The sequence below is a fragment of the Chaetura pelagica genome, unplaced genomic scaffold, assembly GCF_000747805.2.
Source record: "Chaetura pelagica isolate M959 unplaced genomic scaffold, ChaPel_1.0 scaffold18, whole genome shotgun sequence".
NCBI classification, from domain to species: Eukaryota; Metazoa; Chordata; class Aves; order Apodiformes; family Apodidae; genus Chaetura; species Chaetura pelagica.
In genome coordinates this window covers 2,213,395-2,230,114 of record NW_009954310.1, presented here as the reverse complement: position 1 = coordinate 2,230,114, position 16,720 = coordinate 2,213,395, and the positions used below count along the sequence as shown (strand labels likewise).

Genomic DNA, 16,720 nt, shown 5'->3' with positions numbered 1-16,720 from the left:
CACTCTACAGTTCTGGCCTGGTGAGACAGCCATCAGCTATGTTTTTAATCTATATTGTGGATAATTTTTCCCTCCAGAAAATCCCAGTATATATCAACTTGAAACCTTTTTGCAGAAATATTTTAGCTTGGGTTATTTTCAGGAAATTAACTTATGCCATCAGGTGTTAAATGCAAAGTGTGGGTTTAAAATTCTTTTTAAGAAAATAGATACTGTTCTGTTTAATCTTAGTGTCTTACATTTCCTAGTGTTGGAAAGGATGGTAGTTCATAGTTGCTTAAGGAAAACGTTAATTGAGAAAGAAATGCCTTGTAAAAACATTGAGCTGTTTGTCTTTTACCTGTGTTTGGTTTAGATTTTATTATTGTAGTTTTTCAGTTGGAGTCTTCAGACTGTGAAGATTAACATGCATGATGGGTGTCTTTTTTTCTTTAGAGCAACTGCTACTATGGTAGTGCCAGTTCTAGGTAGGACAGATAGAAAGAAGTCAAATGTAGCTCTGCTTTAAAACCTGTGTATCTCTTGAGCACAAAAATACAATAGCTGAGATGCAGAGCTGTCCCTTCAGCAACCAGTGTTCTTGGTAGTGAAATCCCCAGGTCCCTCCAGCAGACTGATAGTTCAGGGCATTATGTGTTCTTTTCCAAGGTTTACTGTATATACAACACAAGAAAATATTTTAATTATTTTTTAAGTGGGTCAGGAAGAGAAAGAGAGACAGAGGTTTATTAAATTAACAAGTAACTTTTCCTTTTATGAAAGTCTTCCTCTGCTTACCATGCCAATTGGAAAGAAGCTTTTTTCTGTGGTATATAATCCATGAAGAACAACCTTACTCCTGCTCAAGTAGCTGCACTATCATAGAAATACCTAAACTAGATGCCATGGAAGAAATCACACAATAGACAGTTTTAAACAGGATGTCTGGGGGAGGTTTCTTTGTGACCGAAAACCGTTTGTGGGTGCCCTGTGTTCTGAGACATCAGGGAGTTTATCCTGACTTGGAGTAGTATTAATACAAGATCTTAATCCCTATATTAATCCCACAGAGGTATTCATTTGAATACTAAACTATTTTATTTTGAGTTTGTTTGCCTTTTCATTTTTGTAGGTGGTTGCTACTCTTATTATGAGAGAGAATAAAGACATCTGCTTTACCTTTTCAGGATCTCTTTTATGCCTCTGTCAGATCACCTCCTGCTGCTCTCCCAACCTTTCTGTCCACTGACTTTTAATAAATATGTGAAACATCTCTCTTAGCACAGATTGGTATTGTCACCTCAATATATATTCCTGCATACTGAAGAGGAGCCATGTTTTTCTTCTCCCTGTATTGTGTCTTTTAGGTTCAGTTTAGTGGCAGCTCCATCCCACTCACATAGGAGTACTTTCTTGTCTGAATACCTAGAAGAAAGTGTGCTCCTTTTCATGATTTGGCATCTTCAGATAAAAGCTTTTTTTATTCCTGGTGATGGGAGAATATTCCTTCACATAGGACTTTCTGCAGTATCATTTTTACCTGTGTAACTCAGAAGACTGTCCCTTGTTATTATTTCAGCTAACGAAGTTCATGCTGAACTTAATGCAAAAAAAGATTCACAGGGATAATAATTCTGATTTCTGTTAGATCACATTGTAGAAAAAGCATTGGCTGCTCTCCAGTCTCCCTGTCTCAAAGAGAAATTTGAAGATTGTCTTTTAGATGCTACCTCATGTAGAAAAAGGCTCTGAATGCCAAGTGCAGGACACCTTTGGTTTAGTCTTTGTCATCTTTTTCCCCCCATTTATTCCATAAATATTACACAGTGATGTAGAGGAGTACAGCTTCACCATCACCTTTGATTCCAGGGACATTTCAAATCAAGTTGCTACTCCTACATTTTAGAAGGGGCTTGACCATACTGTGTATCCTGTGTGTGCTTTGAAAATGCATTTGAATTCAGTTGTCTGAGGGTCCTAAGATGGAGAAATTACTACTTTACAGATTCCAATTAAACATAAATAACCTGAGCACAGATCTACATGGTCTGGTTGAAACTGTAGAGGACAGGTATAGAAATAAAACTCCAAGTTCCCAGGAAGAGTAAAGAAGCTGCACTGTGGTGGATGTCAATATGTAAATTCTAGTTTAAGTCCTGTGTAGTCACCCACATTTTTCTTTCCAGCCTTGGCTGATGTGTATGGTAGCAGTTCTGTCTTTTTGTTCTCAAATTATTTCCGAACTTGTGGGTAATTATTATTTAGAGATTTATTCTCACTGTGTACCTACACACTCTTTATTCTTCATATCTGAATGCCTTCATCTTTCATATCTGAAATGTTAGTCTTGGGTATGGGTCTCTCTTTAGCATCTTCTGTATTTGGTGTTAAATAATGGAAGTTTGTTTAAATTGTCTGCCACACTCTACGTTTCCTCCTCTTTCAAAGCCTGTGATTTATAGATCTTATTTGAGTTCTCTTTCAATTACTGGATATTCTTTGGATTATGGTAAGATATCAGTGCAAGTTCAATTGATTGAAATTGAGCTACAACAGTATAATAGGATCAAATGGAAGATGAAAGTAGACTAAATCAAGCATAAAATAAACCACACCTTTACCTGGGAGAGTGTTGGGTTCTTCATCACTGATGTTTTCTTGAGTCTAGATGTTTTACTGAAAGATAAAATTACTGAAAGATTTAATTAGAAATTAGCTCAGGGATGTCTTATGCCACGTATAATACAAAAGACCAAATCAGAAGATAATGGGGATCATCTCACTCTGACTTGAGGAACCTGTGGGATACAGTTTAGTTCAGGTCCTCTTCTGCAAGGCTGGCGACTGGTCAGTGTCCCTGGTCTCTTTGTCTTTGGTGCCTGTCAGTCTCTTTGCTTTTGACAGGTGCAGGGGAATTTAATAATGCTTATCTTCAGCATAATACACAGACAAGGCTTCCTATGATTCTCTCTCTGCCCTATTTCTGCTTTGAGCCTTTTTCAAAGTGGAGTAAATTTGAAGATGCATACCTTGGTGATAGAGGAGGCTGCATTCTGCTTAGGGAGGAAAGGATTGTGTGTGATTAGAGTAGCTGTGTCCAAAAAGGCTGATCAGATGATCTCCAAGATCACCACAGACAGGTGGATCAGACTGTACACTTCAAAGGCTTCAAGATGTTCAAATGTGTCCCTTTGTTCATTTGAATTAGCTCTCACTACATAAAACCTAGAGGAAAAATTAAGATCTTGATTTGTTAGCTTAGCGACTTGAAAGAACATTAATGCCTCTAACAGCTGTTACATCATGAATGTTTTTGTCTCAGTCATTGTTTGAACTTGTAAACCTGAGACTTAAAAATAACCTTTCAGATCTGTGGTTTTGCTGACCCTTATGACTGTGTTGCTGTTCTCATTCAAGTTCATATTCTTCGGAGGGACCAAAGTTATTCACATTATTGGGAACTGGCTGAGAAGCTTGGACATGACCTTACCCAGTGATTAGCAATTTATTTTCCCAGCCTTGCAAGGATCTGTGTTGCTTTCTGCCTCAGTGACAACTTTTGCTACAATTCTTCTAATTCTGTACAAAGTGCATTAACTTTTATGAAGTTCCAAAATGCAAAACTGACTGAGTGGATGGCATAGCCATTTGAATTTTCAAAGGCTTGAAATTAAACCAACAAAACCCCTCATAAATATGTACTACCATGAGTTAGTAAAAAACAAAACAAATCAAACCAAACCACAGACAGCAACAATACGTGTTTTTCCAAGGAAAAAGTATCACTATCTTCCACTAAGATTTTTCAAAATCATACTTCAGCATTTCAGTTCTTTGTGCTACCTCTTTTAAGTTGTCCTACCAGTATGCTTATGCCTGACCTGAACATTTTTTATGAATTATCAGACATAAGTGCAGACTTTTATATGTGATGGAGTTTAGTCTTTGCCTGGTGAGATTTGTTGATGCAACAAAATTTACATTCACTTGTAAAATAGCTCAGTGTAAACATCTATTGTGTATGTTCGTGTGTTGTTTACTAAAATTTGTCCCTAAATCTTTCAGCCTAAAACTCTACATATTTTGAAACATTCCGTTGTATGGAATCTTATATTTAACAGTTTCATGGGGTTGTTTCTTTGGAAGTAAAAGTGTTTCTCAAGAGCCTTTTTTCTATCTGCTCCCAGTGAAAAGAGGAGAGCAAAGCCATCCGCTTACCACAAAGCAGTGCCACCACAAAGGAAAGATTAAGGGTTTAGAGAGAGGTCAATGTGGGTTTTTCTCTAACTAAACACTTTCCTAAAGTTTCCTTGTGGAAAAAATAATGAAGTCATCTCAGAGTTTTTAAAGAATTTTTATTTCTTTTTCACCGTCTGCATTCGCTTGTCTTCTCAGCATGGATGTTTAATCTTTTCTAGGCTTTGTGAATTGGTCCAAATGAATAAGTGGTGCGCTGTCTCTCTAGGAGCTAGAGGCTTATTCTAAGGCCCTAATCACTGAGTAAACACATCTTTGCCCTCCCTCTCTTACAACTGCTGTATAATAGTCCAGATTCTAGCACAGTAACCTGGATATTGCAGGGATCGACGCTTTGAAATGCAGAATGGCTGATCCTCAAAAACAGACAGTGCCCCATCTTCCCCTACCTCTTTCTTCTTTTTAAATTAAATATCACCACAGAAATGCTGTTTTATTGCTTGATATTGTCCCATCGGTGCCCTGGATTTTCAAGTTTAGTTTCAGTCAATGTTGTTGGCTGCACTTAGATGGATCTCTGCATGTTGGTTGGGCTTATTGATGGCCTTTCCTGGCACATGTGTACGTGGTTCTGAAGAGCATTTAAATTAAATTAGACAAACATGAATGCAAATTACTAATCCCTTTCCCAAAGTCTAATGTTCAAATGTATTCTTTTTATTAATAGTCATTAAGTTTTACCCAAAGCCAGTAGATGAGGTGATAGCCATCCAGGTTTTTTAAAAATACAGCTTGTGTTAAAATTGCATCCCTTGTCTTGCTGCATCAATACACATCAGTAATCAGTATGTAGGCTTCAGTGTTAGTTCTGATGGAGAGAGCTGAAATTACTTTAGATGAAAGTCTGAAAATAGCATTTACCGAATTGTTTCAGCAAATATGTTCAAGTAGGATTTTTAAATGAAGTAAGTAATATATACAGGCACAGGGGAATGGAAAGTTGTAATTTTCTGAAGGCTATTTATAACTCCCTGAATAGAAGATGTAGGATCATTGTCCTTAGGTAGCTCATAGTTTCCCTGTATTTTTCTCAGTCTGCTTCTTACGTGCACATAGAAGGTCTGAGATGATCATGGGGACAGAGCACAGCTGTGTGCTGCTGACAGCACAGCTCAGATATTATCTGATAGGGTTTCAGAAGAGCACAGCACAGATTATTTTGTTTCAAGAGGCTGCAGTCACCATCTTCAACATCGAGTCTTAACTAACGTGGTAAATATGATGAGATGTATCAGTGCTCACAAACTCAATGTGGGATTTGATCCATGTCTTTCATGTCCTTTTGCCTCTTACACATTCCCAGTGCCAGGGCAGCCACCTTGCTCCACAGCTTGGCAAGAGACAGATCCAGCTGGGCCAGCACCTGGCCTTCTGACCAGCTGCACGGAGACTTAACAAGTAGGGGCTGATGTGCTGTGGGGCCTCCCCATGTCATACAGCTGGATGCGGAGCTGCCAAAATATCCAGCATGGAACATCACAGCCTTTGGGACTATAGGCAGCTGTCTCATTACTTACTCGTTTTCTTCTTTTATTTGGCTACAGATGGAGTAATAACAATAAACTGTCATTTTTTAAGGTTGTCTATAATTTTATTTGTTCAGGATCGTAGTGTTGTATCAAGAGGTGGGTTCCTTGCTCAGGGAATTGTCCCAAATCTTTATTGGGCAGCAAGCCAAAAAAAGTTCACTCATTTTTAAAGCTAACTAAGGTTTTGGAGTGTGCATGGAAGTGTTGCTATATTCATGTTCTAAGGGTATAAGGTATCATGTTTAGGTACCCAAAATAAAATGGTTAAGAAGCATTAAGAAGACCTACAGATTTGGGTGGACTGTTTGACTTGACATTTATTGGGGTTTTTTTCTCCTGTGTGTGCAGGTTGAGATACTCAGCACCCTCGATAAACAACACTGGGTCCATAATACAGAAGCCTGCAGCTGTAATTTTAAATTACTGGACAGTCACAGTAAGTTTTCACTGATCTTTTCTTGTGTCTTTTCAGAGAAAGCTTCTTGCTATCTACCTCCACCATGATGAAAGTGTACTAACCAACGTCTTCTGCTCACAAATGCTCTGTGCTGAATCTATTGTCTCCTATCTGAGTCAGAACTTCATCACCTGGGCATGGGACATGACGAAAGAAGCCAACAGAGCAAGGTAAGTCCTGCAAAGACAGAGCTTTGGACTGTGAATGGAACAGCTTTTCTCTCAAGGAAGGTCCTTATCTCTGTGTCATCTCTGTGTATCAAGTCTCTTGCATTCATGCTCACTCTTAGCTGATCAATGAAGCTGGATGAGATTCACTGGGAATTGTACTCTCCTTGTTTAGAACTATCTGGGATAATAACTACTGTTGTTAATGAAAATGCTATTTAAAAAAATAACATTCATGTGATAAATTAACATTAAGAGCAGATTATGCAAAAACTTATTAGAAGCTTGCAATTCATATTAACATTTTTGAAATACAGTTTTCTTACAGAACGTTCCTTTGGTGATGTTCAGATATTTTTATAGGTTTTAATATAATAAAAACAATCCTGTGTCTTAGGGCATAATTTTGCTGATGAGAAAAGAAATTTTTAAACTGTAGATTCCACCTCCTTCTACATCTTTTGTGTTTTACCAACACATTTTTCGTCTTTATATTAAAAAGCTCTCTCTTCTTATTTTTTTATCAGTTTATCATACTCTGTGGAAAATAGTGATTTTAATATTAGACTTATTATATTTAGAAATCAGACTTTGGTTTTCTAACTTGGACCTGCTTTCATCACCTTTATTGACACAGAAGACCACTGCTTGCCAGGCTAGTGTCTTGTGTATATTATTACAATGACAGTTACTCCAACTTTTGAACAAAAGTTGCAACAGTCATTTGAGCTGGGATAAGGCTGCCCCTTCTTTATACAATTCCGTTGAACAGTTCCATCATTGAATGATTAAAACTACACATTTATGTTTCTTTCTCCTGTGGTTTGCTAGAATAAAGCATTCGTGCATCCCTATTCTTAAATATGTAAATGATAGTTAACATTTCTCTACTGAAAGGGGGCTTGGAGAACAGAACAATCTCTTTTTCCAATACACTTTTGAAATAACACTTGTGTTTCTCAGGAATTCCTCACTCAACTTGCTGCATTTTGTCATTGGATGAATCAGCAGCTATGTTCCTTGTTTAAGTTATCCTAGAAAGTGAAAATTTATGGAACAAGCAGCCAAAAAAATGGATAAAACGTTTTTTAAAAAAAAAGAGAAGGGAGAGAGAGAGGAAAAAGAAACATCTAGGTTCTTTCATGGGACCAAATACATAGAGTGGAAAGTTGCTTAAGTCTTTTGGTATTGCCATTCATGGTCAGTAAGGAGCCTCCTCCTTTTCTTTTATCCCCCAAGTTGGTGTAGAAGGAAACACTATTTCTAAACCATCTGTAGTGGCTAAGTTCAGCTGACTACCTGCTGTTCCATTGTTCACTTTTCTATTTAATTCTCTGCTTTCTTTTATTTTACAATGACAAAAAATTGCAGTGTAGTTTCTTTTGAAAAACTGTGTTTGAGGGGGTTTTTTATGACTGACGATCAACAGCCATGTAATTGCTTTGTTGTGTTTTACTAAAGAAATCTATTAAGTAGCACAACTTTGATACACTAGTAATCAGAGTTTGCAGGTTACTGAGACACCTGTGGTGACCAAAGCCACAGAAGCTGCTTGTTGGAAAGAGCCTGTACAGCTGTGTCCTATTAACTCCTTATGACACTGCTTAAAACACAAAATAAAGGGCTTGTTTAAGGCTTTATAGCCGTTCTCAATGAACCCAGTCACTGATTGTGCAGAGGAAGAGGGTTTTTAAGCCTACAAGTTTTTTGCTTTCTATTAACAACACCAAAGAAACTGTCATATTAACAGTGAGGTCAAAAAATAGTAAGGGGTAAACAAGGCATGCAGGCTTGAATGAGAAGAATTTCTCAGTTGTGTTTAGTGTCACATCCTGCTCCTTAGACTGATTTCTTCAGAGGAGGCATGATGCTTCCTTCTCCCTTTGGAAAGTGCCAATGCACTGTGGGCATTCCCATAAATAAACACTCAGTACCTCTGTTTGGTTGCTGCCCTTCATTATGTGACACAACGACAGTGTTCTTGGAGCCTATTCTGTTCTGTATCCCTGTGGACACAGTTGCATTTAGCTTTTTGTTTGAATGGTGAGAAGAGGGTGGCAGCAATGGAAGGAACTGCTCTTTGTGTGCTGATGTAGCCCAAAAGCAACTTATTTGGGCTGTTACAATTGCATTAGTGGAAAAGCCAGGGTGGGAAGGCAGAGGAATCAGGCTCACTTTATTTGCAGCAGTAAATCAATAGGGACACCTCAATGTCAGTAATAAAAGACAGGTTTTTCATACTGTAGCATGGCATGAATAAATTCAAACTGGTATATATACTTTCCTCCTATAAGCCAAAACATCTTGAATATTTCTGACATTTTTTTCTTGTTCTTTATTGATCTCTTTCTGACATCTGTGGATGTAATTCTGTTCCTAAACCAGTCTTAACTATAACAGTAGTTTCCATTTTTCTAATTAATGGAATGGAGGTCTAGTCTGAACACTGTAGAACAAAACAAGCTCCAAAATCTTATCCTCTTTCCTGATTTTTAATATGATGCTTAGCTGACACTGATGTAGGGATATGCTTTGAATCCTGCCTTTCTGTACACTGGCACTTTTCAACTGGAATCTCTCATCACTCATTGCAACAGAGTGAAAAGAGTTCTGTAGGTAGCACTAGAAGTAAAATATTGTGTGCAAGTGCCAGGGTAAGTGTTAGCAGTAGTTCAGGTGCATAAACATTACTATTTTGGGAGTAGTATTTTTTAATATTCCTAACTACAGCCACTCAGGACTGTTACTTTGTCCAACTGAAGGATAACTCTGGTTAGCACAGTTAAGAGGACATGTGTCAGTTGCCTCTCACAGAAGGTTTGTAGGAAAAGGGCAGTAACTTTGGGTAAGTGCTGCAAATCATGAATCTTTTCATTACTAGAATAAAAACAAAATAAGAAAAGACACAAAATTATAAGATAAAATAATCAGGCTTCATTTTTTAGAATAATGTGGAGTTTTTATCATATTCTCAAGGGATCTATGTGAAAACTCTGTCACCTGTAGTTCAGACTTCAGTGAGCACCTGTTTCGCACATTCTTGTAATTTATGTTGTCCATGGTCAGAGGAGGAAAAATCCCCACAAAGGTACAGGTATATTTGTTACTTTCTTGTTATATTCCACTCATTTTGGGGTGAATCATGATCTTAAACCCCACTGTTTTCCGTTGCTTGCTATGGAGATTTGCTAGAACATGCTTCTGGGAGGTGCCAGGGCAGTAGCAATAGTGTTTGTTTGACAGCAGCAGTGTTGACAGTTTGGACCCTGCTTCTTGGTCCAAGCACATGGCTGCAGGAGTGCTGGGCCATCCCATGGGCTAAGCTATTCCTCAAGTTTCCAGACAGGTTGTGGGATAGATGAGCTGGAGAGCCAGATGTGACCAGCTGTAGTTCTGGCACTTTATCTGGCTCCGTCTTCAAAGAGTTGACTAAATACCATTATTCTAATATAATTAGGTGTGTGTGGGGGGGAGGTGTGTGTATATGTATGTATGCAAGCACATGCCTAACTATGTTTGATAATTGATTAATAGACATTAATCTAATGTATTTATATCCAGGACAGATATATAGTGAAAATATATACATACATACACACCTACACATGCACACAGACCCTTATGTTTGTACACACAGCATTTACAAATATAGATTATGCATAATATTAATAGAATTCCAATACACATAATGTTTGCCAAGCAAAGCAATGCCAAACCATAAAACAAGGACTCAAATGTCTGTAGCAGCTCTTTAGCTTTTGATATCGTTGCCCTTGGGTGCTGTTTCTCAGCTCTGATGACAAGTACTTGTCAGTTTTAATGTTCAAATGATAGTTTTTTCACTTTGCTTAAGCTTAGGGAAGAGTTAATTGACTAAAGTGCTTCTTAGCAGCAGGTTGTCTTCACCTGCAATTTCTGTCATCAAGTAATTAGCCATATTCACAGTTGCTGACCCTTAATACTAACCTACTGAATGACACATGCCTGGATAAAGACCAGTTGACCATATTACTCCATCTCTCCAATCCTATTTGATCCTTCAGCAAATATATTGCAGGTGTGGGGTCTGTGAGGGCTGGACACAGTGAGTTAATTTCTCACTGCCTCTTCAGGAGGGACTGTAGATTCTGTATATGTTGCTTGCAAAACTGTTGGATGTATTCTTTGGGTGCTAAATCCTTAACAGGTTTCACAGAACAGTGTGAAAACCTTATCTATTGTATTTTGCAATATTTTATTTAATTTCCTTCAATAGCAATATGGTGCCAGTCAATAAAAACAGGTCAAAAGTCTAATTAATGTTTTAAAAATAAAGGTTCTCAAACACTAGGCGAGTTTGTCATTTTCTGTATGGTTTGGTTTGAGGAGGAAGAGGAAAGAAGGTGAGGAGGGAACCCTTCTGTTCCATGATTACATCCCACCCGCTCATTTTCTCCTTTTCTCCTTTGCTTTTGATTTTAGTGGCAGTCTTAACAGAATGTCAAGATCAATTTGCAGCATGGTTTAACTCAAGGTTTGCATTCTGCCAGCAGCAATTGTCCTAACGAACAATGCCGTGTGTTCTTGTAACTTCAGAAGCTTTTAGAAGGCTCATGGCAAGGGCAGCATCTAATGACTTTATTAGTGTAGGGTTTCAAAATGGGCTCAGTAATTGTTCACATCTCTTTGTCATCTAGTCATAATTACTGCATAGTATTGTTCAGGGTTGCACTTGTGAATAGTTTCCTAATAGCACAGAAATGAAGAAAAAAGGAAAAGGATAAAAGGTGATTGTCTCTTTAGATGGAGAACAAAACAGCCTGTATATAGATGATGGTTAAACTGTTTATTATACACCCACCAGAAAAGGTAAACTATCCCTGCTTAAATATTTATATGCCTCAAGGTAATTTCGTGTTAGTAGTCTAAAAATGTCCAAATTTGGAAAACTAAAAACCAGCAGAGAATGCATTTTAATGGGATCACGATTAGTAAGATATGGATGTGTCTCTAATACTCATCCATAAATAGAAAGTAGTCTCTCTAGTGATGTGATTAAGGTGTTCAGTGCATCATTTCATATGCCTATAGCAATGCTTTAAGGTCATCTGAAAAAGAAGTATTAAACCCAGAGGAACTAACTGAACTGCTATATTTGTAAGCATGTATTTTATGTCCTCACTATAAAAACAAATCCTAAAGCAAGTTCTGTCCCACTATACTCAAACTACCATGTAGTTTATTATGCTTGTTGTCCACACAACAATGGATACACTGTGCCTACAACTGCCTCTCAGTACTTAATACAGAAAGTGGATTATTTCAGGTTGTACAAACCGTGCTTCAGTTTACTTACCTCACTATGTTGCTTATCTTCTTCACATCATGACTTTTCTTCTTCACTCACTGCTTGATTCTTGTTCTTTATTCATGCAGTTGTTTCTTCTACTTGGAAGCATTCATTGACCTTGTTGAGCTGCATTTTACTTGACACCTCATTTCTCTTATTTCTGAAAGCTATTCTGAATTCTTCTACTGACTTCCGCTTTGCTTGTAGCTTCTCCCACTTTACCAAAATCTGTGAAGTAGTCAAACATACTCTCTATAGTTATCTAGGTTATTATAAAGACTAACTGTAGTGAGCCTTTTATAGTCCTTAGCAAATCCTCTATTACATGTCTTCCTAATGTGATAGGCAAGAACATAAAGTACCACTGATACACAAATGCATCTTGTGGTTTTCATTTTTAGTGCAGCATTTGAGAAAAGAGTCTAGGTGTCTTTTATTTGTACTCTTACCAGTTATTTTGTCTGGTGTCCAGTGGTATCTGAAAGGATGGATTAATGAGTTTCTAGAGGGATATGTTTTCATCTAAATGGAGTTACAAAGTATTTACCTTATCTGTTTTAACCTTGCAGAATAAAATTAGATATTCCATGTTTTATGCAGAAATAGGTAACCCACTCATCTAGGCTTTACTCTTGCATACAGAAAAAGTGGATAAAATCACAGTTTTACATCTGAATCCCTAAGTATTTGTTGTGTGCGTACTGAAGGTGATTCAGGCTGCTTTATACATCTTTAGACCATGTATTATATCTGTTGCTCATTCCCCTTGTGTTTGAGCCAACAGTTATGACTCTACCAATGTGGGTAAAACAATAACTCTGTATTATGGAGACTATAGATAGAAAACTTTTTAAATATACCATTTCTTTACCTCAGCTTTTGCTTTTTTAAAAATGTAAACACCTAATACAAAAATGTTATTTTTACATTAACATGTTAATGAACCTTATGTTGACTTTGCACAGTATACAATTATTATTTAAAATAATCAAGTATCTTGCATATTTAATATTAACAATTTTTTTGGTCACGCTCAAGAAAGAACTTACAGATTTTTCATGGCCATTCCTGAAGTTTTAAACTTCCTTAAAGTAGGGTTGGCCTTGGAATGCACTGAGATTTTAATGGAAGTGCAGAGGATTCTTGTGGCTCAGAATCAATTCTTTGCCCAGCTCTTCCTTTAATTCCTCTTCAATTCTTTGTAAATTCTTCCTCTGCTAGGTAAGTGCAGGAATCACTTTGAGCCAGTTCACATTGGAAAGGTATAACATGACAGTTTGGGAGCAAACAAATGCCTCAGCCTTGTGGCCCCTTTAGGGACTGAGCACTAGAGATGCTCTTAGCTTACAAAAAAGTTTACATTGAAATATTAAAGGAATAGCTACCTTTTCCTAAAGTATTTAGCACCGTAACTTGTTTGTTTGTTTGTTCATGGTGTGGCAAGGAAGGATCTTTTGTTATCATGGATCCAAACTTGGCTGCAATAGATCTGTCCATATGAATAACCAGAGTGTGAAACAAGATCATGCACGAGCAGGAAATACATAAAGAAACAATGGGATAATAATACCAGTCATTCAAATGATGAAAGACTCTCCTGTTGGGAACAGCTACCATCTCCCACCTAGGAGTTGGCTTTCTCCTTGGGGCTTTTGCCCCCCTGAAAAAGGCAAGATGTATTTCATGGTGTCAATAGGTATCATCTAGATCAAAAAAACTTCAGGGGTTTAAAAATACTGAGCTCTGAGATCAACACTTCTGATGATCAGCACTTTGGGCAGAGATGGCCAATTTTGTTAAAAATTAAAAGCTGTGTGTTCTCACAAAAAACTTATTATTGCTAAACCCCAGCATATACAAAGTTCTGCAGAGCTGATCTGAGGTCAGGAGCTGTGGTAGACCACAGACTTCAGTTGTAACAAGTATTCCCTGTGGTTTTGAGATTCAGTAATATGCTAAACTTTTTCCAGTAGGTTATTAAAGCTGTTATTTTTTTTCATAATTGCCCTCTGGGAGCTTTTTAAAATAATGTTACACAAATTGCATTTGATTATAAAGTTGCCAAAAGAAGTTATGCCAGGAGTGTATTTTAGTGTAGCATGTCAAGTATTGGCTGGTAAACAATGATAACATTCTTCTCTAGGAGGCAAATGTGCTGCAAATATGATAACTCTTCTCCCAGGTTATCTCAGAGTGCATGTGGAGGTGTAACTGCTGTGCAGTCCTCAGTAACCCCCCAAATTAATATCTTCATTTCACCAGAATCATTTTTCCTGTATGTTGGAGTGAAATGTGTCTGCAAATTAATACCTGCTTGATCTACATTTTTTAAAAAATTAAGATAATTTTGTAGGTTTTTTAGGGTTTGTTTCTGTATTTGTCAAGCTTCAAAAAACAAAATAATTTTGTAGTGTTTTAGGGCTTGTTTCTATGTTTGTCAAGCCATGGTTGGTGTCCATGTTTATTCTGTAGCTTTAAATAACTACTGGTTTCATTGCTAGGGAGTCATGGAAGAAGTAAAGAAATTGTGCTGTCTGCCAAAATTATTACTTTTCTTGAACTTTATTCTTGTAACTTTTGAGATATTTTTAATGGATTTTTCCTTCCTGAAATGCTTTTTTTCTTTTTTCTTTTTTTCTTTTTTTTTGGCTTTCTCATACTTCTCCCTCCTTGAAAATTTTTGTGATTTACAAATAAAAGGACTTGTAGGGTGCCATTTGCCCTCCCTTTCTGGCAGCATTCCTCTATTTCCACTTTTGGTTGGAGATCACAGTAATCCAGCATGTTGTGGAAAACAGTTCTCCCTGGAGGGACATCTGGCTCTTTGATGCACACCACAGGCAGCTCTCTTGGCAGCTCAGGAGATGCCACTGAAAGATCTGGCACACTTCTGTTCAGATGAAAGTAAGAAAATCCCTTGTTAGTGATGTGCAGAGTAAGGCAGTAGTTAGTGAACCAAATGGTTTCAGTCCTGCTCACATATTTCTGACAGTAAATATTAGCACAGGGTTTTGTGGGGGTTCTTTTTCTGGATATGAATGTGGAAGTAAGTAAAAAGGTCTGCAAATACAAAATCAGTAGAGGCAGGAAAGGAAAAAAAAAATATGCAAAATTAGTGAAGTAGTTGCAAAATCCACTAAAAGGCATGAGAGAAACTGAATGGGGATCCTGAATGAAAATTCAGTTCCTACCCATCTAGTAAAATGAAGAAGTAATTACTGAGCACTCACCACTGACCTGGCAAAGAGCACCCGTGTGACTGAGAAGTGGCTGCTGAGCAGGAGTTACACAGTGGAGAGAGCTGCTGGAATTTGCTGCTGCTGCCTTGTTATTCACTGCTGCATCATTTGACTGCCTTCACATTTTTTCAGCCTACATTTTAGTTCTCTCTTGGGTCCAAAGGGCAGGATCTATTTTGATGGGTCCTATTAGTGAGAAGTTTCTTGTGTGCATTTATGTTATACCCCAAGGTATCATGGCCTGCCAGCTTCTATGTAGTCAGCCAGAAGTTCCATGTATAAAAATTAATCTCCTGGAAAAAAAGTAATTTAGAAGGGCTTTTAATGTACTGAAATAGTTCAACCAGAATTCTCTGGATACAAATTCCATACCTATAAAGGCATATTTTGAGATTGAGTTATGGGTTGACTAAATACAGAACTGATCCTTAAAGACCCTGACAAACCACAAATCAGCACCTTTGTCTGGTGCAACTAGTAGTGTAATAGTCTCTTAGTTTCATTCCTTCTAGCAGTATTCTTCTCTACAGCACTTTTTCACCTCCAGTTAAATATTTTGTTTTCACATGAAACTTGAGTGCTTTTCTGCCATGGCATGTTGAGGACTATTAACCAGTTCTAATACAGAAGTTTCAGGAATTCAGTTCCCTTGACCCCTATCTTTATTACTTTCAGGAGTGAAACCTTGAACACATATTAGTCATTTTGCCATGAAACATCACCACTGGCTTTTGTCAGGCCAAGATTTCACTTACCTATTCCAACCATAAAATGCAAAAATAAAAAACCCTACATTATTTAGCCTAAGAGTTTGCATGCCCAGACTTCTATGGACTCTATTTTATCTTTACTAGCTGGTGTGTCTCCATGTAGCTATTTCTGATGTAGCAGTTCCTATTTGGCATTTTGACATTATCTTTCTGTGTGACAGTTCTCAATTGCAAAAGACAGAGAATCAAGGAGGCAAGGAAGGGTGTTTGTAACATTTATGGCTTCAAAATACTCACTGGCTCCCCCTGCTCAATGTCTTCTGTCCAGTTAGGGCCACAGTTAATATTACAGTGTCTCCATGGAGGCTTTTTTTTATACTTCAGGTGCCTTGAACAGGCTGAGTGTTGTACTCATCAGGCTTATAAATTTTTAGCCATTTTACTAGATACCATGTAGATTGATTAAAAAATTTGCAGTTTTCAATCTTTTCAGAATCTTTGAGAAGACATTACTTGGAGCTCTTGACATTCTAATGCAGTTTGTCTTTTCAAATAGATTTGGCTTCTAATGCATGTGACAACAGGACTTTGCTCTTCAGTTAGAGCATACATTTCAGAGTAGTTGTTACCTAAAATATTATCATAAGGCATAAGAAAACACACGATTTAAGTTGCCTTTCATGAACATAATTAAGAATTAATAAGCCTGTACCAGTGGCTAGTCCTCAGAATTTCCACTGTTTTGCCTTTTGTGACCTGTGTTATTAAAAGTCCATTATTTTTACAGACTTTATTAAATTGGATCTTATTAAAGCATTCTGTATTTGCATTTGGTCTTTCATAATTCATTATTATTATGACATTTACTTTTTACCATCAGATCTGAAAACATATCATAAGCTACCCTTTTCTCTTGAAAGAAATGCTAATTTCAAACAGTCCTCTAATGGAAGAGAAAAGCTTTATCAGTTTTTTCATTTATTCAAGATCGTGTTAAGAATACTAATGCTAGACTTCTGTATGCTAATATCCAAGAGCTTTTTTTGGTCAAAA

At 37.3% G+C, this 16,720-nt stretch overlaps 1 protein-coding gene across 1 annotated transcript in view; it reads left to right on the top strand.

The window, feature by feature from the left end:
• Nucleotides 1-16,720, top strand: part of FAF1 (Fas (TNFRSF6) associated factor 1) — a 155,449-nt gene that overhangs the window by 105,991 nt on the left and 32,738 nt on the right. The window contains exon 13 of the mRNA XM_010004033.1: nt 6,238-6,392. Within this exon, the coding sequence (XP_010002335.1) occupies nt 6,238-6,392 (155 nt within the window). The remainder of the gene's footprint in view (nt 1-6,237; nt 6,393-16,720) is intronic.